General features: G+C 40.9%; 2 protein-coding genes and 1 long non-coding RNA gene across 4 annotated transcripts; 1 reads left to right on the forward strand and 2 right to left on the reverse strand.

Annotated features, from left to right (window-relative positions):
• Positions 1-7: 7 nt before the first annotated feature.
• LOC110487731 lies at positions 8-2,483 on the reverse strand. Its single transcript, XR_005035923.1, has 3 exons — positions 2,258-2,483; positions 455-587; positions 8-298 (listed from the first exon to the last, which is right to left on the reverse strand). It is a non-coding gene; the product is annotated as an uncharacterized LOC110487731 (long non-coding RNA).
• A 1,846-nt stretch (positions 2,484-4,329) lies between these two features.
• On the reverse strand, positions 4,330-8,145 carry LOC110488794 (RAP2C, member of RAS oncogene family). 2 transcript variants are annotated; one of them, XR_005035924.1, is made up of 4 exons: positions 6,944-8,145; positions 6,244-6,562; positions 5,685-5,761; positions 4,330-5,485 (listed from the first exon to the last, which is right to left on the reverse strand). XR_005035924.1 is itself a non-coding variant. In XM_021561183.2 (3 exons), exons 1-2 carry the CDS (start codon positions 7,214-7,216, stop codon positions 6,284-6,286), a joined length of 552 nt encoding a protein of 183 aa, XP_021416858.1. In that variant the 5' UTR covers positions 7,217-8,142; the 3' UTR covers positions 4,330-5,485; positions 6,244-6,283. The 2 variants fall into 2 exon arrangements, 1 of the variants encoding a protein (XP_021416858.1); XM_021561183.2 differs by lacking the exon at positions 5,685-5,761 and having other exon boundaries at positions 6,944-8,142.
• Positions 8,146-15,483: 7,338 nt separating this feature from the next.
• Positions 15,484-22,153, forward strand: LOC110488793 (stonustoxin subunit beta). Its single transcript, XM_021561182.2, has 3 exons — positions 15,484-15,701; positions 21,139-21,188; positions 21,270-22,153. Exons 1-3 carry the CDS (start codon positions 15,550-15,552, stop codon positions 21,818-21,820), a joined length of 753 nt encoding a protein of 250 aa, XP_021416857.2. The 5' UTR covers positions 15,484-15,549; the 3' UTR covers positions 21,821-22,153.
• Positions 22,154-22,294: the final 141 nt, after the last annotated feature.

Below are 22,294 nucleotides of genomic sequence, written 5' to 3' on the forward strand. Positions count from 1 at the left end.
GCATTCTGGCGTTTGCTCTGCATGCTGATAGGAGAACCTAGAAGCCGGGCACATGGGGCCCAGGCTTCCCTCTGTCCAACCCCACCGCCAGTTCATCTCAAAGATGAGGAGAGTTTCAGAGTGCAAACATCTCCAGAGACCATAAAAGAACACAGAGTCGACCTCAGATATTTCCCTGCGCTGGAATCATTGAACACCAAGGGCCTTGTCCAGGAAATTGGCAAAATGATTTGGTTGTCTAGGTAAGAAGGGTGAGAGAACCGAAAGGTCCATCGTCCTCAAGGTCTCAGTGAGATTGCTGTGAAATTTGAGACAAAATGAGATTTATAAGTTGACCCAATGAATTTCAATCAGTTTGACAACTCTGGGACTTCATTAGCAGAAATGTACAATATGTTAGATTGACAAAGTGTGAGTCTCCATGATTAAGTTGCACATGAGGATTTACACTGACCTGGCAGTGAAGTACAGTAGGTCTTGGTGTAGCTGTCTGGCCAGCTCTAGCTGGTGAATGTCCATAAGTTTGCCATTGAACACCACTAACAGTGGCTTGCCTGCACCAAGGGTCTCCAGACAACTACCTTCCCCTGAGAATACAAGAAGAGGCATTTCATTATTATAAATTATCAACACCAGCAAAACTGTTTGGTAGTTTAGCTTTTTATTTCTTCGGACATTGTACATAACAGCATGGCTGATATCCAGGTCGGCACATTTGACATCTTCAGCGGTGGAATCCTTGAATTTAAAGGCCTCTAACGTGAGCTTGTGACAGCTGTCTGAATCTGGGAAGATGGAGCTTCGTCCAACCTGCAGGACCAAATGTTGATAGCCGCGGGCTTTCAAGAAAGATAAGGAAACATTACTATAAATAGAACAATGAAAAGGTATGGCACATCTACACAACTTATCCTTGTCTAGTTTTTGAGGCCAGCTGGCTAGCTCGAGCTCATGAACCCAAGTTGGGTATACCTAGTTTACAACCGGCCCTCCCTTGGGTTCTCAGCGGATGTTACTGATCACAGCTGGCTCCCAAGTGAACTACAAACGCGATGCTATGTTTAATCCCAAAGCTCTGTCTAAACAGAAATACTCCTAATTCGCGATACAGTTTTGCAAACCTTTGGAGCTTAACTTTCATATAAGCGTGAAATAATTTTAAAAATACAAAAAGATGCACTTGCTTGCATCCGGCGGTTTTCACACGCCGCCTTGGCTAAGACACATCCTCTTACGTTGCACTCGCATTTCCACTGGACCATTCCATCCCACATTTCCTGTGTTTCTCTCAAAATACAACTGGGTGCAACTTTCCTAAACTGCTTACAGTAAGTATATTTTGTATTTGAACAAGTATTTCTCACTTATATTAAAGTTAAATTACAATTGTTTCCTAAACTGTATCGTGTGCAGAGTAGAGTGTATTTGTGTTGAGTCAGAGTATTAGAGCCAGTGGTGTAAAGTATTTAAGTTAAAATACTTTAAAGCACTAATTAAGTAGTTGTTTAGGGTATCTGTACTTTACTTGACTATATATATTTTTGACAACTTATATTCCTAAAGAAAATAATGTACTTTTTACTACATACATTTTCCCTGACACCCAAAATGACTTGTTACATTTTGAATGCTTAGCAGGACAGGAAAATTGTCAAATTCATGCAATTATCAAGAGAACATCCATCCCTGGTCATCCCTACTACCTCTGATCTGGTCGAACTCACTAAACATAAATGCTTCATTTGTAAATGATGTCTGAGTGCTGAAAGTGTGCCCCTGGCTATTTGTAAAAAATAAAATAAAAATGATGCCATCTGGTTTGCTAAGCAATTTGAAATGATTTCTACTTTTACAACTTAAGTATATTTTTGCAATTACATTTACTTTTGATATTTAAGTATATTTAACACATTTTCTATAAAGGTATCTTTACTTTTACTCATTTATGACAATTGGGTACTTGGCCGTAGTATATCAAACCATATAGCATGGGTATGAGAAAACATTTATTTTTACTGCTCTAATTACTTTGGTAACCAGTTTATAATAGCAATAAGGCACCTCAGGGGTTTGTGATATATGGCCAATATACCACGGTTATATCCTGGCACTCCACGTTGCGTCGTGCGTTAGAGAAGCACTTAGCTGTAGTATATTGGCCATATACCACACCACCTCGGTCCTTATTGCTTAAATAACATTTACCGTCTATTTGAACGGGCTAGCTTATGTAGCCATTTTCACAGATCATACTCACTTGAACAGCTTCAGGGGAAGTAACACGTTCAAATAGGTCATCAAAGCTCGTTGTTCCTACAGTAACAAATACCCTCTTCATGGTTACGCATGTAACTAATGTTATCAAATGTTACAGTACTTGTACCAAAATATATCGATTGTTTGTTTACATCTGTCAGTAGATTGACGTCACGTTCGCATTTTTTTTATTTACTCACAATAATACATCACTCTGCCACCTAAAGGAGATTTGGAGATTTACCTGCAGCCTCGACATTTTCTCCGCCGAGTAAGAAGTGTGGTATTATTGAAATACTGTAGAAACAGTGGTAGTATCCCTCTGACAATTTAGAAAACTACGCTAGTGATGTGAAAATACTTAAATCGGTTAGACACCTCAAATGCTGAAGAATCTACTATGATGAACATCTGCTTTCAAATAAGATAATGCTGCCCCCTCGTGGCTGATTGTGTGACAGTACTTGGCCTTACTGTGTGTAACACATATAACGTTGTAGATAGAAATACAGTATATTATAGAGAGCTGCCACTATTCTTTCTACATGATAGAAAATCATAACCGTCCTACACCATATTCTAAACGAATATTGAGCAAAGTAAAAGTAAGTAGCCTCGTCTCAGCCAAAATGGCCCAACCTTAAGGCCACTTGAGTGGTTTAATCTGAATATTAAACCAAGTTTCACATTGTAATGCCACGTACACAAGTACAGTGAAATGGCTTTCTTGAAAGCTCTAACCCCAACGATGTAGTAATCCAATAACAAAGTAATACTAAAAATAACATAACGTAGAACAAAAAACAATACAAATAAGAACATGAGAAAGTACTGTAAGTAAGCATAACATACTGTAACGACCCTGGGTTTCTAAGCACGGATATCAACTCTGATGCTTGAGCATGCTCTTGGGACACACCGATGGCGCGCTGGACTTCGGGCTAGAAGGTCGAGGGTTCGAGGCCTGCTCCCTGCCTGTTTCATTACAATACTATATAAAAGGTCAGTTCCAGTGCCATATTTACAATGTGGAGGGATGGTAAATATCCCCCTAGAATCGATGTCCATGCCCCCATCAAAATCGAATTAGCATAATACAAAAGTCCCAATTAAAATTAGTCTGTTTAAGCAGCGTTTTTCAGACAATGAGACATCCTAAAATTCAGTCTTCTCAAGAAATTGTCTGTACTGCCCGAACAGTTCGGCTTACTTACTCTAAGACACTCACCAGCCTCACAAGACTCTTCTGAAGGTAGCCTTGTGCCAGTTGAAACCCCAAAACAGTACCAGTCAAAAGTTTGGACACACCTACTCATTCAAGCGGTTATTATTTGACTATTTTCAACATTGTAGAATAATTGTTGGAAAAGCATTCCAGGTGAAGCTGGTTGAGAGAATGCTAAGCGTGTGCAAAGCTGTCATCAAGGCTACGTTGAAGAGTCTCAAATATTTTTTTGATTTGTTTAACACTTTTTTGGTTACTACATGATTCCACAGTTGATGTCTTCACTATTATTCTTCAATGTAGGAAATAAAAAAAAATAACAACCCTTGAATGAGTAGGTGTCCAACCTTTTGACTGGTACAGTAGATCAGCTGTAATAATGTAACAGTCTAAACCAGAAATGTAAGCGCACGTCCTTACCAATAGTGATTCAGGACACCAAACATGTGACCACTTGATCAGAGGTATCCTTCAGCGAGGTAACCAGTCATGTAAAAATACCTTAGTCAGGTACATTTCTTCATTTTGATTTCAGCACAAATGAAAATGTGTCAGACTTTCCAATCCATTGAGGTTTCAGCAGTCTCAATGAAGAGTTTGGCGTTCGACTAACCACGTGCGACATGCAGTTACGAGCCTGCTAGTTATATCCACTGTCTTAGATGAAGCTGGAATGTGAGGCTTACTGAAGCTGGTTAGCTTTAGAAAACCCTGAGTAGATCTAGCTTGCTTCTTAGGATACCCCTCTGGCCAATGTTCTTCAATCTTGGTATCAGATTTGTACTACATGATGGCAGTAATTACATTGAAAAGTTGTAAGTAAGACAATAACCACACAGAAACCAATGTAAGACTGAAATCATTTAAGGCTCTTAATTCTCATCTTCAAAAACAACACACTGTAAAGTCACAAAAGCAAACCCAAAAGCAAGTATATAAAAAAAAAAAAGTTGATAATTGGCTAACAAAGCAATTAGATATTTTAATAAATATGTTATGAGAAAAGCAAAAATAAAAGTAACAATGTAAGTTAGATCATTTAGGGCAGGGGTGTCAAACTCATTCCATGGAGGGCCTAGTGTGTGCAGGTTTTTCCTTTCAATTAAGACCAAGGCAACCAGTTGAGTGGAGTTCCTTAATAATCATTGACCTTAATTCATCAATAAAGTACAAGAGTGGCATAAAAACCTGCAGACACTGCCCTCAGCACATCGTGTTTGACATGTGGTTCAGGGCAAGTTAGATTGTTTAGGGTCAGAATTTGATCAAACCATGTAACATATTAGTCATTTGCATGACTAAGAGGAAACTGTATCTCCTGTCTTTAAAGCAAACCACACAGCGGCAACCAGAAAACAAACATGCATAGTGCTCAACGTGAATGTCTCATGCTTGGAGACCTGGCTCGACCATGCCCATCGAAAAAAAGAAAGTTGAAGGGTGGTCTGCTTTATAACCACCATACAGTTGGTTGTAGGCCCTATAAACCACAGCAATCATACATTTACCACGGTTTGAATAAATTCTGACCCGAGTCCTCAACCCGCATGTCCATTATTACTTTAAAATTAGATACCAGATTTAATAAATAGATACAAGTAAAAAGTAAAACCAGGGGAACTAATGACGGAGCAGCTTCAAAAAGCTTTGCTGTGGTCCTGAACAGATCGCTGCTCATTGCCCCAGCACTCCCCAACCCCAAATGAGAAAATAGAAATCCATAGACAATCCTTCATCCTCATAAAGGTTATCCTCTACACATTGAAAAGTGGGTCTTCCCTGGGCCGGGTCATCATGAAGGCCAGTGAGTCTGTAGGTGAATGTGTTCCACAGTCAAGATATCAAAGGTTGGGCAGGCTCAAGACTCACTTGAATTGGATTATGGACAGACAAGAATCTGCTCTCTGGTACTGTAGGTAACACTGCCAGCTGGAGAGGTCAAAAGGTGTGATCGAGCTCAAGTTGTTCCTGGGTCATCAAAGCAGGAGCCAGTTGGGAGAGATCCTGCCAAATAATGATGATGGAGAACAAAAAAAGTACTATTTTACTTACTGACAGAGTAAAGGAAAGACTGAAGACACCACTAGGTGTTGAGACAGTATGAAGATATTCATATTTGTGTAATTAAGACCTTTACACAGTTAAGGAAATTAGCATTTCATCAATATGTAAACTGTGAAACCCAGTTAAAAACAACCAATACCTCAATGTGTATGTGTGTCTGCAGTTTGTGTGGGGAAGGCAGGGGGTAGTTCTCACACAGTGCAGAAAATCTGCTTCCTGTTTTGAAACATCAATTTATATTCAGGATGCTGCGTTTTCCTTTGTCTGGGACCTACCCTCTCTGTGGCTCATAAGTCTAGTCCCTCTGCCTTTACACTGCCAGCCTCTTCTCTTACTCTTCTTTACTGCCCTTGTGCTCACTGCTCAGACAGTTGGGTTCTTCACGCCACATTCTTCATCTGATCTAATGATAACAGGCAATCTGAGAAGCAAACCCCCTTCCCTGTCTGCTTTATCAAACAGCTGTAATTTTGTTCCACCCCTGATCCTCTCATCTCCCTTCTTCCGCAAGTACATTTTTTGTACACCCATTATGAACTCTACACTTCTGCTACCCATGTCCATACATCTTTTCACAACCTGTGAATTCTTGCCCGTTGTCAGTGACAAGCCTATTGTGCATTTACACTTCTTTGTCCTACTGTGTGTGTGTGTGTGTGTGTGTGTGGAGGGTAAAGTGTAGTGCTTCAGTCTCTTACCTGGGAGAGAGGTGTAGAGGGGACAGTGTCCCCTACTTCCTCACTGCACCACACAGGCCGTGCAGCACTGCTCCTGTTTCTCTGGCAGCGTGGCATAGTTCATCTGACGGACGATCTCAGCAAACAGCTCGTCCACCATGGTCTTGCTCTTGGCTGAGGTCTCGATGAAGGGGCAGCCCCACTCCTGGGCCAGGGCCCGACCGTCTGCACCCGCCACCTCCCTCTCAGACTCCAGGTCCACCTTGTTCCCCACCAGGATCAGTGGCACCTTCTCAAAGCGCTTGACCCGCACGATCTGGTCTCGCATCGGCCTGATGTCCTGGGGAGCAAAGGGGGGAGGAATTTAGGGATGGATATAAGGATATTCTCTGGAACTGTGGGGAAATGTTTGCGCAACAGTTATTGCTGCCTAGCTCTTCAATGTATATCAATGGGTTAAGTAGCAGCCCTTTAACCTGTTGATCTTAAACTTTCAGTGTGTAGAGGACAGACTTATGGAAATAGGGTAGAAGAGAGGTTTATGGTTTTATATTGTAGAGATTAGGCTGACAACAATGTTTTTTAGGAATGATGCACTCAGAATGATATGAATACAATAGGCATTGCTCAGTAGGCCCATTTAAAACATGGCTACAACTCTATCAAGAGGTTGCAGGCTCCTTGACATGTTGGCAGGTAACACCAGATAAAGGCCCTTTACCTGAAATGACTGTTGATTGACGAGACTGTAGACAAGTATGAAACCTTGGCCGTTCTTGATGTACAGGTCCCTCATGGAGGCGAACTGTTCTGTCCCTGCCGTGTCAAGGATCTCCAGCACCGAAGGCGACGAGTCCACTTCAATCTCTTTCCGATAGAAGTCCTCAATTGTAGGGTCATATTTCTCGATGAATGTGCCCGTGACAAACTGGACAGTCAGCGCGGACTTGCCGACGCCGCCGCTTCCCAGCACAACCACTTTGTACTCCTTCATTAGGGGCACGAGTTTGACCCGGGTTACTTAGCTAACGTTAGCTAGCTGGATTGCTATAGCCCGTGACAACATTAATCAAGTAAACCTTGACAACACAACTCTGTAAACCCGCACAAATCAACCTCCCAGTTAAAATGTTAACATGTATGCGTTTAGTTAAATTTTTTAAAATCTAGTTAAAAGCAGAAGTGTTGCACTGAGCTAACTAGCAAAGTTGGCTAAATCCACAACGCCCCTCCATGCTCGCTCTCGATAAGGAGCCTTCTTATGACAAATCCTTCAGACAGTAAACATAACTACGTTACCTTGACATGAATATGGGCTGTTGCTTCTATCAGTAATCTGCCCCAAAACTGTGCATTACCGGAGTTGGTGGCTAGCTAGTTAAGATGCACAATATTATAATGACTTTTATTGTCTCCATTTTTGGAGAACATGTGAATGTGGCTCGCTCACACCACATCATAAAGCATACCGGTGTCGCAAAAGCCCAATGCCAGCGTCTGCCACTTCCAACACGGCTGGTCCCTGGCCTTATCACGGGCAAGCTGCACTTCAGCAGCCAGATAGCGTTTAGGAACCTCGGGTTGGAGTTCCAATGCTGTCCACAGTACACTGCTTGGTTGCTGTTTAGTACGAGACAGGGAAAGACCTCCCACTCCCTTCCTTAATTTCGTCCTCACGGCCTCTCCCTAGTATCCGTACTGTCTCATCCTCGCGACCACTACTGGGCTGCAATGTCCTGTGGAACCTAGTAAGTAACCAGCTCTTATTTTCTTTCAAAAATCTAATCAAATGACGAGGACCAAATTTGCTAGTGCAAATACTAATATATTTAAGTCCTCAGCAGGGACATTGAATCGCTACATGGTTGTCCAAAATGCAGGCCATATGTCAAAGAAGGACCATCGTGAAAAATCTGCAATGTAATTGGTCACCTTGAATATTTATTGTCATTCCCATTGGTTCAAATATAACTTCAGGCGGGACAGTTGGGCGCAACGTATAGAACGTTGCACATAGAAATATGCTGCATAGAATGGAATTTACAGGATTCAGTTAGCTGCAAGCTGAGGATGGTAATTAAATGAAAACATTCATCTTTATAATGGCTGATAATCGAAGTGTGAACATTAAGTGAGCTATTTACAGAAACTATGTTATAGATTGTTATAGGCAATAAATCATTTGTCTGATTTGTCCTATATTTGTGTGTGTTTTAAGTGTGCTTCAGCTTTTCCATAGCAAGATAAATAGGAGATTCCAAACAAAAGCACTGATGTGAATTTGTGTTTTTTCCCCAGCTTTTTTGGACCTCATATTCTTGTGGATAATTTTTGTTCATATATATCTGATTTGCCATTTATAAATTAAAGCACTTCATAGAGATAGTCCCCCCATTTGAAGATGTAATACGTATTTGGACAAATTTAATTTATAGTTATAGGGTACTGAAGTAGTCAAAAATGTAGTATTTGGTCCCATGTTCCAAGCACACAATGACTACATCAAGCATGTGACTTTTAAAAACTCATTGGATGTATTTGCAGTTTGTTTTGGATGTATTTTGGGTTGTATTTTGTCCAATAGGAACTGAATGGTGAATGATGACTGGAGTAATTCTATTTCTAAGTGAGTAGACAAGATGCTTCTGAAAATTTCAAAATCAATCCATATAATGCCATGATTAAGAAAAATCATGAATGAATCATGAATAGTGATGAGTGAGAAAGTTACAGAGAAAGTTAAATGTTATTTTGGCATTAATATGTGTCACATATTAGTTTGCAAACAATGTAAAAAACAAACAAACATTGAGTTAATAAAGACACATACGAAAATTGTCTCTTTTTTAGTTTTCTTGAGTAAGACAGCTCCAAAAGGAAGGTGTTTCAGCCTAGCTCAGTGCTTTATGTGGTGGTGGGGCAAGCCAGCAGAAAATACGGAGCGTTGTGCCGTGATTTTCTCAGTGTTCTGTCACTCACGGGGACACTACGTCACCGCCAAGTCTAAGGGTAGACCTAGAAAATTCTAACCCTTTGGATGCTGCCATAGAGTTACATTAGAAATGCCCATCCATGAAGGCCCAAGGTCATTGGCCACAGGTAAAATGACGTCAAATTACGTTATATGTACATTAGCTTTGATTGGACTGATCATGTCAACATCATACTTCCAAAATCTTAGCTAGCAGTCATCATCATGAATCAAGTTGACAATCTACTGGCAAATCCTTTTTAATCCTTGTCACATGAAGAGAAATAATGAAAAGAAATGATAGATAAAACATATCGGTGCTCATCGGCCATTGGACATTAACATTACACAGCAAGTTAGAAATCGCAAATTCAACATTGAGTGGTTTGGAAGGAATCAATGACAGTGGCTGTGTGGTCCCAAATCTGGGATAAAGGGGCTCTTTTTCAAGTTTAAAATGATAAACATTCAACATTGGCCATGCTGTCAATGAAGCATGATTTGTACCGCACTCAAAACAACTGTTAACTCGGAATTGCAAAAACTTGACTTCAGTGAGTTCAAGACAACTGGGATGTCGGGAATAAACAAGCTCCGACTAGGAAAATACGTTTTGAACGGTCATCCAACTCGGAATTGTAAATCCGGCCTCTTTCTAGAGCTACGACCTGAAGATCAATGACGTCATCATGATTTGACCTTGTTTTTTTTCAGAGTTCCCAGTTGTTTTGAAAGCACCATAAATCCAGAGAGTGCCAGACTTCGATGACAAAATTTGCCCACGAAACCCGCTGTGCCACCTTCCTGTTCAAGTGAGCACAGCACATCAAGGTGAGTCCAAAAACGTCTTGTATGCTGCTGCATAAATTATGTTATATGCCAGGGAGATATGTATACTGTAACTAAGAAAATAATACTAAGTGTACGTAGCTGTTAGTAGCACATGTGCCTTACCCTAATCATTTGTTCTATTTACCCCTCTTAATTTTTCCTACTGTTCTGACTTGGTGGTGCACATGTAGCCTATAACCTGTTTTAGAGAAATGTAATCATTGAATATTGTAAGGGCTTATATGCCCTTTTTATTTATCCTACGGTCTGACTTGCTGTACATGGAGAACACTGTAACAACTGCCCATGTTCTGAATTCTGTCACTGTACATTTCAAAAGTGCTAAACAAATAGTAGCTCACTCATTAATGTCTTAATCGAAATTACGGGTTGCCTCTAATCCCTTATGCCATAGTTTGTACATCTTAATTGTCAAGCAATTCAGCCATATCAGCTATGTTTTTTTTAAAGGCATTAAATGAGGCTGAATGAACTGTTTTGCTGCCAGACAAGGCTCCACTGATAACCAGGTGTAGAAGTGGATGTTGGGACTGCTGTTGGGATAGCTTGATGTAGGCCCTAACAGTTTGTGGGTACCATTTGTCACCGTTATAGTGCAATTAATGTATTGTATAATGTCGTGTTGTGTACTGGCTTTGCTGGCATGCATTCAACCTTTATTTTTTTTGCCCACCAAGAATCCCATGCTAAAATCGCCAGTGCTCAGGAGGCTTCGCAAATGGGTCACACCCTCCATACGTAACCTCCAACAACATTTTAGGATCAAGCTTAAACAGGCTCTTAGGCATGCCGGTAGGCAATGCGCTGGTAGCCGTTAATAACATTTTTGGCTAAATAGTGTTTTCTACTCTGTACTGCCATTTGTTTTGAGTTTCAGACATATTGCTAAAGCAGTGTTTTATTAGGATTACTTACCATTCGCCATTGACTTGCTTTGGCATTGTATTCTTTTGCAATTATAACACCTTCGTGTACTGCGTTACTGTTCAGTTTCACCACTAGATGGGGAGACCTGCCTATGATAGGATAAATGGAGAGACTGATGAGTAGTGGCAAGTAAGGAGTAAAAAGGACATGCAGCTCATTCAATATAGTCTGCGTGGGTTTCTCGTTTTAACAGTGACATTTTCATTTAAAACGTATATATTATTGCTTTAGGGAACGAATAGAAATACAGGGCATTTTCTATGAAAAACATTTACTTCACTAATTGAATTTCAGTTGCCTAATTTCTCTGAATAGACTTGAAATGAAATGGATGGAATTGAACTATGTCTCTCCTCAGATTTCCATGGGGAGTGCAGGGGCAGCTTGACACAGCAGCTGGGTCACACACACACACACACACACACACATTATCTACTTTGCTTAGTGAAATGTTGTGTTTTTCCATCTCTGACTGAGCTTGCATAGTCAGTCAGTCTGCACTGCAGGTGTATTTAAGAAGGCAAGGAAGGTTCTCTCACAGTCTCTTATACTCTCTCCCTCTTTCTCTCCCCTCTCTCTCTCTACCCCCCCCCCCCCCCTCTCTCTCTCTCTCTCTCTTTCTCTCTCTCTCTCTCTCTCTTCCCCTCTGTCTCTGGGGTATGGGTATGACCGGCTGAGTTTGCTGAGTGGCCTACACGTACATACAGTTAGCAGCAATGCAGTAACAGTTACTAAAATCCACACACGCACACACACTGTAATTCCCCAGAGGTAAGTTGGGGGAGTGCTGCTTCTGAGGTAGACTTTATTATTGCTGTGTAATTAATAAGAAAAACATACCATTAATGTGTTTCTCTCTCTATGTTCTCCCCCTCTTTCTCCCCCTTGCTCCCTCATTCCCTCTCTCTCCCACAGGAGCCATTAACCACAGAGACCCTAAGCTGTGTACTGTGGGAGATATCCTCCTCAGCCTCTGGCCCTCTCCACTCCATCACCCTTTCACTCCTTCTTTCCTTCACTTCCCTTTCTCTCTCTTTTCATTTCTCGGTGGTTTTGTGTGTGCTTGCACGTGCATGTGTGTCTTGATACAGGGCCATAGTGAGTAGGGCAACAGTAAGCATTTAGGGGAGAACCAACCTGAACCCCTCTCTCTCTCTCTCGCTCTCTCGCTCTCTCTCTCTCTCTCTCTCTCTCTCTCTCTCTCTCTCTCTGGGACTGTATTATGTCATGTCTCTGACGGTCCCCCCATCCCTGGTGTTTGTGTGTTTATGTATACATGTGTCAAATCAAATTGTATTTGTCACATCCACATTGTTAGCCGGTGTTATTGCGAGTGTAGCGGAATGTGTATGTGTGTGTGCGTGTGAATGTGTGTGTGTGTGTGCACACGCACATTTGTGTATGAATCAACTGTCGAGGTCACACACTCACTTTCTCATAAACGATTGACAGCCTTCCTCCAGCTGGATGTTGTTAGGTGAGAATGTCAGGGGCTTGTCTCATATGTGACACCATTTTCATATAGAGACAAAGTAGTCGCAGTTCAACGGCTCAGACATGAGAGGTATGTGGCAGGGTCTACAGTCAATCACAGACTACAAAAGAAAAACCAGCTCCGTCGCGGACCACGATGCCCTGCTCCCAGACAAACTAAACAACTTGTTGAAAACAATGTGATTTTCTGGATTTTTTTTCTCATTTTGTCTGTCATAGTTTAAGTGTACCTATGATGAACATTTACAGGCCTCTCTCATCTTTTTAAGTGGGAGAACTTGCACAATTGGTGGCCGACTAAATACTTTTTTGCCCCACTGTCTATGTTGTGGCAGGACTTGAAACGAGCAGTTCATGCTTGAAAACCCACAAATGTCGCTGAGTTAAAGCAGTTCTGCATGGAAGAGTGGGCCAAAATTCCTCCACAGTGACGTGAGAGACTTTCCAACAACTAGAGGAAGTGTTTGTTTGGAGTCATTGTAGCTAACAGTGACACAACCAGTTATTGAGTGTAAGGGGGCAGTTACTTTTTCACACAGGGTAATTGGGTGTTGCATGACTTTGTTTATTAAATACATTAAATATGTAATTTTTGTGTTATTTATTCACTCAAGTTTCCTTTATCTAATATTTGGTTTTGGTTGAAGATCTGATAACATTCATTATCAAAAATATGCAAAAGTGGAAAAAATTAGAAAGGGGGCAACTACTTTTTTATATCACTGTACATCATTCAAGTACAGGAGGACAGACTGTAGGCTCTGATTGCCAAAGATGCGCTCCATTAGGTGCTGAAACATTCCTGGGTCATAACATAGCCCAAATGGCATACGATTGAACTCAAAGATCCCAAATGGGAATCAGAAGGCGGTCTTTGCCTTGTACTTTTTTTTGCCATAGGGACTTGGTGATAACGAATAGCTAAGTCTATGGTGGAAAAACAATGTGCACCTGTGAGGGCATCAAGAAATTCCTCGATGTGGGGTAAGCAGTATGCATTCTTCCTAGTTTTCGAGTTCAGGTGCAGGTAAATGTTTATCTTTTTCACTATGATGATTGACGAGGCATAGGGCTTACTACTCTCCCGGATAACCTTGTTGTTTAACATATTGAGAGGGGGGCGCCTATAGCTTTGTCTTACTGGGACCTCGTCAAGTGAAGGGATCTCATGTGACAATTTTTTTATTTCACCTTTATTTAACTAGGCAAATCTATCAAATTTATTTAACTAGGCAAATCAGTTAAAAAAAATCTTATTTACAATGACAGCCTAGGAACAGTGGGTTAACTGCCTTGTTCATGGGCAGAATGACAGATTTCTATTTCGATGTCAGCTCAGGGATTTGATTTAGCAACCTTCCAGTTACTGGACAAATGCTCTAACCACTAGGCTAACTGCCGTGGTATGGAGATAATACTTGGGATGTGACAATGGTAGGTTCGGGAATGGGGTTCGCCAGAGTTGGATTAGAATAGGTTCTCGTACACGGGGTCTGGGTTCTAAAATAATTCTGCCCACAAATTTCCTAGGGGATTGAGGTCAGGGCTTTGTTATGGCCACTCTGATACCTTGACTTTGTTGTTCTTAAGCCATTTTGCCACAACTTTGGAAGAATACTTGGGGTCATTGTCCATTTGGAAGACCCATTTGCAACCAAGCTTTAACTTCATGACTGATGTAATGAGTTGTTGCTTCAGTATATCCACATAATTTTCCTGCCTCATGATGCCATCTATTTTGTGAAGTGCACCAGTCCCTCCTGCAGCGAAGCACCCCCACAACATGATGCTGTGCTTCACGGTTGGGATGGTGTTCTTCGTCTTGCAAGCCTCACCCTTTTTCCTCAAAACATAACAATGGGCATTATGGCCAAACAGTTCTATTTTTGTTTCATCAGACCAGAGGACATTTCTCCAAAAAGTATGATCTTTGTCTCCATGTGCAGTTGCAAACCGTAGTCTGGCTTTTTTATGGCGGTTTTGGAGCAGTGGTTCTTCCTTGCTGAGCGGCCTTTCAGGTTATGTTGATATAGGACTTGTTTTACTGTGGATATAGATACTTTTGTATCTGTTTCCTCCAGCATCTTCACAAGGTCCTTTGCTGTTGTTCTGGGATTGATTTGCACTTTTCGCACCAAAGTACAGTCATCTCTAGAAGACAGAACGCGTCTCCTTCCTGAGCGGTATGACCGCTACGTGGTCACATGGTGTTTATACTTGCGTACTATTGTTTGTAAAGATGAACATGGTACCTTGAGGCGTTTGGAAATTGCTCCCAAGGATGAACCAGACTTGTGGAGGTCTACAATTTTTTTTAATGAGGTCTTGGCTGATTTCTTTAGATTTTTCCATGATGTCAAGCAAAGAGGCACTGAGTTTGAAGGTAGGCCTTGAAACACATCCACAGGTCCCCCTCCAATTGACTTAAATTATGTCAATTATCCTATCAGAAGCTTCTAAAGCCATGACATAATTTTCTGGAATTGTCCAAGCTGTTTAAAGGCACAGTCAACTTAGTGCATGTAAACTTCTGACCCACTGGAATTGTGATACAGTTAATTATAAGTGAAATAATCTGTCTGTAAACAATTGTTGGAAAAATGACTTGTGTCATGCACAAAGTAGAAAACTATAGTTTGTTAACAAGAAATTTGTGTAGTGGTTGAAAAATTAGTTTGAATGACTCCAACCTACGTGTATGTAAACTTCCGACTTCAACTGTACATGTAGGCAAGGATTAGGAGAAAGTGACTGGTATCGGGATAAGTAATAGGATTTATAGAAGGTAGTGCGTACGGCCCAGTACATCATTGGAGCCAAGCTTCCTGACATCAGAGGAAGCCCCCCCTGTTTTTATACTGTATAAACAAGGGGGGGGGGGGGGGGGGGGCTTCCTCCTCTTTTGTTAACTCTATTTCTTGAACTGCATTGTTGGTTAAGGGCTTGTAAGTAAGCATTTCACGGTAAGTTCTACACCTGTTGTATTCGGCGCATGTGACAAATACAATTTGATTTGATTTGAAACAACAGAGGTAGTTACTCATACACAGTTTGCAGTAAGCCATCATTGTCATGTAAACTGGATGAACAAGTCCAACTTGGTGATGGAGGCAGAGTATGTCACATTGATAAAAGATTTGTTCCGTACAGTCACATTTTTATCAGTGTTCCACACTCATAAGAGGAAGAATATGGAGAGTTTAGAAGAGGACAGAGAGGGTGAAAGACTGCACAAGTAAGAGAGAGAGAGAGAGAGAGATTTTGTGTGTGTGTGTGTGTGTGTGTGTGGCTAGGCACTTGTTTTGTAATTTGAGTTTTCCTGTTTTAAACCCTATCCTAAACCTCAACCCTAACCTTAACCACTCACAATTAATTCCTAAATTTAACCCTAATCCCTAAATTGAACCAACATATCTGAAATAATGCCTAAACTTAACCATCAAGGTTATTCTGAGTTGTTAAGGTTAGAGTTGAGGTTTAGGATAGGGGGTTAAAACAGGATAACTCAAAGCCAACGTACAGTGAAACATGTTATATGAGTTATAACAGCAACACACTTCATAATCTACAGAAGGCATCACACTCCATATAGTCCTTAGTCTAAATGTCACATATTTGTCCACTTTGTGGTGGCAAAGTCTAATGATGATTGTCATTAGGGTCCATGTCTGTGCGTTATATTTTGGTATGATATCCACGTATTGAAGGTAGCTAAATGTTATACGTTATATGTTATGACCCCTATGCTGTTAGCTGGGCCAATAGGATTGAGGGTATGAAATGAAATGTAGTATTATCAGGGAAACAATCTTCTCAAACCTAAGTTAATTTGATATGTTATTAACTTCATAATCTAACACAAATGAAGGTATGAAACAATTTGAATGGTAATGGCATCTCTATGGGCCCACCTTGGGGGGTGGGGGGGTCAAAGGCCATACATGTATGCATTTTGGGGAAAATCGAGCCAGAATGGTGAGTATTAGGATGTGCTCTATTATCTCATGGTACCCTAGATGATACCTACACCAAATTTCACACAGAATTAGGAAACCCATTGGGGAAGTTTCTGTTTGTTTGTTGCTACAGTATACAGAGTCATCATAGATTCTGTCTATATTCATTCCTAGCATCCATTAACTTCAATGTGGCGGAACTGCATTGATTTTGCATGGGCATAACTGAATAAATAATTGGTGTAATAAGACCAATAATGGATTAAAATGTGTGTTACAATGAGGAAAACACAAAACGATGGGACGTCAGTTATATCTATTTAGCTAAATATTACCGGAATAGTGGTCAAATGTAATACATTTGAAGTAGTTTGAAATGTATTACATTAAAACAATTAAAACAATTGCATGTTTGAGGAGCATTCACTGATGTCTATTGATTAAAATAGATATGCAATATTCTATAAATTGTGTAAACATTATTTACATTTTAGCAGACACCTATCCAGAGCGACTTACAATAGTGAGTGCATTCATTTTCGTACTCGTTCCCCGTGGGAATCAAACCCACAACCCTGCAATGCTCGACCAACTGAGCCACACATTATAAAACGTGACATGAAATACATTGCGCCCTATATGAAATCCCATAGGAATGCATTACACCCAGAGGTAAAGGTAATTTTATAAAATGCTTTCCACCAAACTTTCATAAAGCTAGGGAAGTCTAAACAATAATGCATTACTATTATTGATGTAGGGTACACAAATTGTATTCTCCAATATGGCCGCCAACCAGTTCCATTGGTTTAAATTAGATTGGGCTGACATGGCCACAACTCTTTCAATAATAGGTGGAATATTCCTAGTGATAACTAAAGAAGTATCATGAACTCAGCAAAAAAAGAAACGTCCTCTCACTGTCAACTGCGTTTATTTTCAGCAAACTTAACATGTGTAAATATTTGTATGAACATAACAAGATTCGACAACTGAGACATAAACTGAACAAGTTCCACAGACATGTGACTAACAGAAATGGAATGTGTCCCTGAACAAAGGGGTTGTCAAAATCAAAAGTAACATTCAGTATCTGGTGTGGCCACCAGCTGCATTAAGTACTGCAGTGTATCTCCTCCCATGGACTGCACCAGATTCGCCAGTTATTGCTGAGATGTTACCCCACTCTTCCACCAAGGCACCTGCAAGTTCCCGGACATTTCTGGGGGGAATGGCTCTAGTCCTCACCCTCCGATTCAACAGGTCCCAGACGTGCTCAATGGGATTGAGATCCGGGATCTTCGCTGGCCATGGCAGAACACTGACATTCCTGTCTTGCAGGAAATCACACACAGAACGAGCAGTATGGCTGGTGGCATTGTCATGCTGGAGGGTCATGTCAGGATGAGCCTGCAAGAAGGGTACCACATGAGGGAGGAGGATGTCTTCCCTGTAACGCACAGCGTTGAGATTGCCTGCAATGACAACAAGCTCAGTCCGATGATGCTGTGACACATCGCCCCAGACCATGACGGACCCTCCACCTCCAAATCGACCCCGCTCCAGAGTACAGGCCTCGGTGTAACGCTCATTCCTTCGACGATAAATTAGAATCCGACCATAACCCATGGTGAGACAAAACCGCGACTCGTCAGTGAAGAGCACTTTTTGCCAGTTCTGTCTGGTCCTTCGACCCTGGGCGTCTTTCTTTTGGTGTTTTTCAGAATCAGTCTAAAGGCCTCTTTAATGTCCTAAGTTTTCATTACTGTGACTTTAATTGCCTACCATATGTAAGCTGTTAGTCTCTTAATGACAGTTCCACAGGTGCATGTTCATTAATTGTTTATGGTTCATTGAACAAGCATGGGAAACAGTGTTTAAACCCTTTACAATGAAGATCTGTGAAGTTAATTGGATTTTTATGAATTATCTGTGAAAGACAGGGTCCTGAAAAGGGGACGCTTCTTTTTTTGCTGAGTTTAGTTAAACAGAGAACACAACCAATTTAGACAGGTTTGCAATATATATATTACTTGTAAAATATTAGCATCATTGTTCCAGAAGTGTACCAAAAACACTATTCATTCAACTGTTTTTGGTCAGCATGCCATCTGCATGCACCGTCAAAACTTGAGACATCTGTGGCATTGTGTTGCTTGACAAACTGACCATTTTAGTGGCCTTTTATTGTCCCCAGCACAAGGCGCACCTGTGTAATGATCATGCTGTTTAATCAGTTTCTTGATATGTCACACCTGTCAGGTGGATGAGTAGGATAGGTCTCGTCAATAGGTGTTTGGTTTCCAAGGGGATGTGGATCATTCTGTTCAACTGGCGTGACCACATCACAAAGAAACTTGATCTACTAGTCTGTTAGCAAGTCCTGTAGTTATAGGGATACAGAGGGTGGTTTCTGGTAAGCTACTCAGTGACAGGATGGGCTGATCCCCACCCCCCTTTTTTATTTTACCTTTATTTAACCAGGTAAGTCAGTTAAGAACAAATTCTTATTTACAATGATGGCCTAGGAACAGTGGGTTAACTGCCTTGTTCAGGGGCAGAACAACAGATGTTTACCTAGTCAGCTCATGGATTCAATCTAGCATCCCTTAAGTTACTGGCCCAATGCTCTAAACACTAGACTACCTGCCGCCCTTCACCCCATTGATGCATACTATATAGCTTAGTATTTGTATTATATATTTTACAGTCCGTATTATATATTTTACAGTTTGCTGACCTTTATCAAGGGTGCCAATAATTTAGTTATTTCTAACATTGTTGTTTCAATGATAAGACAGTTTAAGTAAATAATTTCATCTGATGGCCAAAATTAACCAAATATCATGTTTTTTAAGATGCGATCCACCCAATAGAATATTCCATTGCTGTTTGATACAGTCATTTTTAAAAATGTATGTTGTATTTTATCCCCTTTTCTCCTCAATTTGGATTTTGTCTCATTGCTGCAACTCCCCAACGAGTCAGGAGGCGAAGGTTGAGTCATGCGTCCTACAAAACATGACCCGTCAAACTGCATTTTTTAACACCCACCCACTTAACCCGGAAGCCAGCCACACCAATGTGTCAGAAACACTGTTCAACTGACAATCAAGGTCAGCCTGCAGGTGCCTAGCCCACCACAGGGAGTTGCTAGAGCACAATGAGCAAGTAAAGCCCACCCGGCCAAACCCTCCCCTAACCCGAACAATGCTGGGCCAATTGTGCGGCACCCTATGAGACTCCCGATCACGGCTGGTTGTGATACAGCCTGGGATTGAACCCAGGTCTAGTTATGATGCCTTAGACCACTGCGCCACTTGGGAGGCCCAATACAGTCATTTTCAATGGGCCTGTGAACATTCCAACTTGTCTCAACATTCCTTAAGCAGCCTGCGAACATTCTATTGCATATATCCCATACAACAACACATAAAGATGTGAAGCTACTTTTTTGGAGAGGGAATCATATATCAATTTGATCAGAGGAATAGGATAAGATAAGACTATTAAACATTTGCCACCACAAAGTGGAGACATTTTTCCACTGGCATAAAAGAGCAAGACATGCCATATCTCTGAATCCTGCAGTTAAGGCCACTTCGGTCATTTTCTTTGGAGGTTGAGTCAACTCATGTCTTTCGGTGTGGCAATTTTTTTTACCAGTTCAAAATAACTGATAATAGCCTGCCCTTGATTCAGTATAACTGTAATGACAGCACTAAGTCATAAATGCATGAGTGAAAGAAGGTCCAGAACCTCTTGTAGAATTCTCAAATTAAACAGTGGATTAGTTATGCACAGTGTAATGTTTGACTGTAGTCCACACCAAAAAAAACAGCTATTTTTAATGTAAGAGTCATAAGAGAGAGAACAATAGCAATGCATTGCAATAACACTGAACTAGCTCCACCAACCATAAGAACACAGAAACATTCCTGCCATTCCTGTAGTTGGCAGATAACAGGCTGACAGTCAGGCTGCACCCGTGATACTTGAGTAACCCTCTCAATTGCATGGCCAACAACAACATAATGGAACGTCCATAAAAACAGGGCCAATACATTTACGAGGGTTGCTACAATACTTACACATTATAAGAACTTTATAGATACTTATGACAAGTCTTAATGCATTGTAACCACATCATAATGCATTTTAAGGTGTATGTCTTATGTCTTAAGTAAAGAGTTAGCCAACACAACACCATAGGCCTACATGATATGAAACATGACACCATACAAAAGGAATGACAAGAAGTCATGTGGTTTCTACAGTATGAAGGAGATAACATTCGGCAAAGAGAAACATTTACAGGGACTTTGTTTTTAACAAGTTCAAGCTTATTTTTTTATTTTTTATTTTTTACTTACCTAGGGTGTTTTTGTTTAATTCAAACAGTTGTTCTTCGTTATATTTAGCAATGCATCTACCATAGAGCATGTTTTGAACTAGCTAAATAATGTTTTGTTGTAAATTAAGAGCAGTTGGTTACACTTCACATGGGGATGCTATAAGACCCTGTCAAATAAAATGCAAATGAATATTCTTAAAATAAACAAACAATATCATTTTTTTACACTCATTATATAGTGTAAAATAGAATTTGAACATATATAAAGTGAATGTGGCTCCTTAAATGAAGACACGCAGGGACGGTTGGGGTCATTGGCAACCCTAGCAGTGATAATCCTACTCATAATGCTACTTTTCCAGCAGTGTGGACCATGGTGCAGAGTGCGGGTTACAGTCAACACTGAAGAAACGTAAGTCTTGATTGCGAGATTTGTGGTGCTAAACGGCTACCTGTCATAATAATGTTAACTGGTCTTGTTCTACTTCATTAGATGCCTGTGAACTCACACTGGACCCAAACACAGCTCACAGAAAGCTCATTCTGTTTGAGGGGAACAGAAAAGTGAGACGAGCGGAAGAGGAACAGTTGTATTCTGATCACCCAGAGAGATTTGAAAAATGGTCACAAGTGCTGTGTAGAGAGGGCCTGTCTGGGCGCTGTTACTGGGAGGTAGAGTGGACTGGGCAAGAGATTCGTATAGGAGTGACATATAAAGGAATCTGCAGGAGAGGATTAGGGTATGAGTGTGGAATTGGACATAATGACATGTCCTGGAGTCTCAGTTGTTATGATGACTACTTCAACGCCAGGCACAACAAGGAGAACATTACCGTACCTGCACCCTCCTCTCGCTCTCACAGAGTAGGAGTGTTTCTGGACTGGCCTGCCGGCACTCTGTCCTTCTACAGTGTCTCCTCTGACACACTGACCCACCTGCATACTTTCCACAACACATTCACCGAGCCCCTCTACCCAGGGTTTAGGATGTGGTATCGTGGGTCTTCAGTTTCCCTGTGCAAGACAACTGCTGGGGAGTGCTGAATACCAGATGTTGTTAGGACCATCAGCATGTATAAATGCTTCTCTTTTTTTAAACAAGTGGGGGTTACAGGCAGAATACAACACAGACACAAAGACAGGCTCTGGCATACACTTATTAAGTGTAACTCAGAGTTTATATTGGTGAGGAATGCCCTTGACTTCCATGTGAGGCTCTTGTAGATGTGTCAGGTGTATACATTTATCTTTACAGTGATAGAAAATGTCAAGTGAGCAATTTCCTTTATATTTCTGAAAATGAAAACATATTGAAAATGTTGTATGCCATGGAATCCTAACTGGTGGTAAATAAAAAAGCATCGCTACAACATTTGATATCAACTGTCTCATTTTCTATGTTCCGTCCTCAAAGTATAAACTGTGAAACACTAGTGCAGTTTCCAACTCTGCCAAGCAGAGCTCAACTTTACCGCCCCAACTAGTAAAGGCAGCCAGTAAACAAGGGTTGTGACCTCG

The sequence above is a fragment of the Oncorhynchus mykiss genome, chromosome 14 (assembly GCF_013265735.2).
Source record: "Oncorhynchus mykiss isolate Arlee chromosome 14, USDA_OmykA_1.1, whole genome shotgun sequence".
NCBI lineage: Eukaryota > Metazoa > Chordata > Actinopteri > Salmoniformes > Salmonidae > Oncorhynchus > Oncorhynchus mykiss.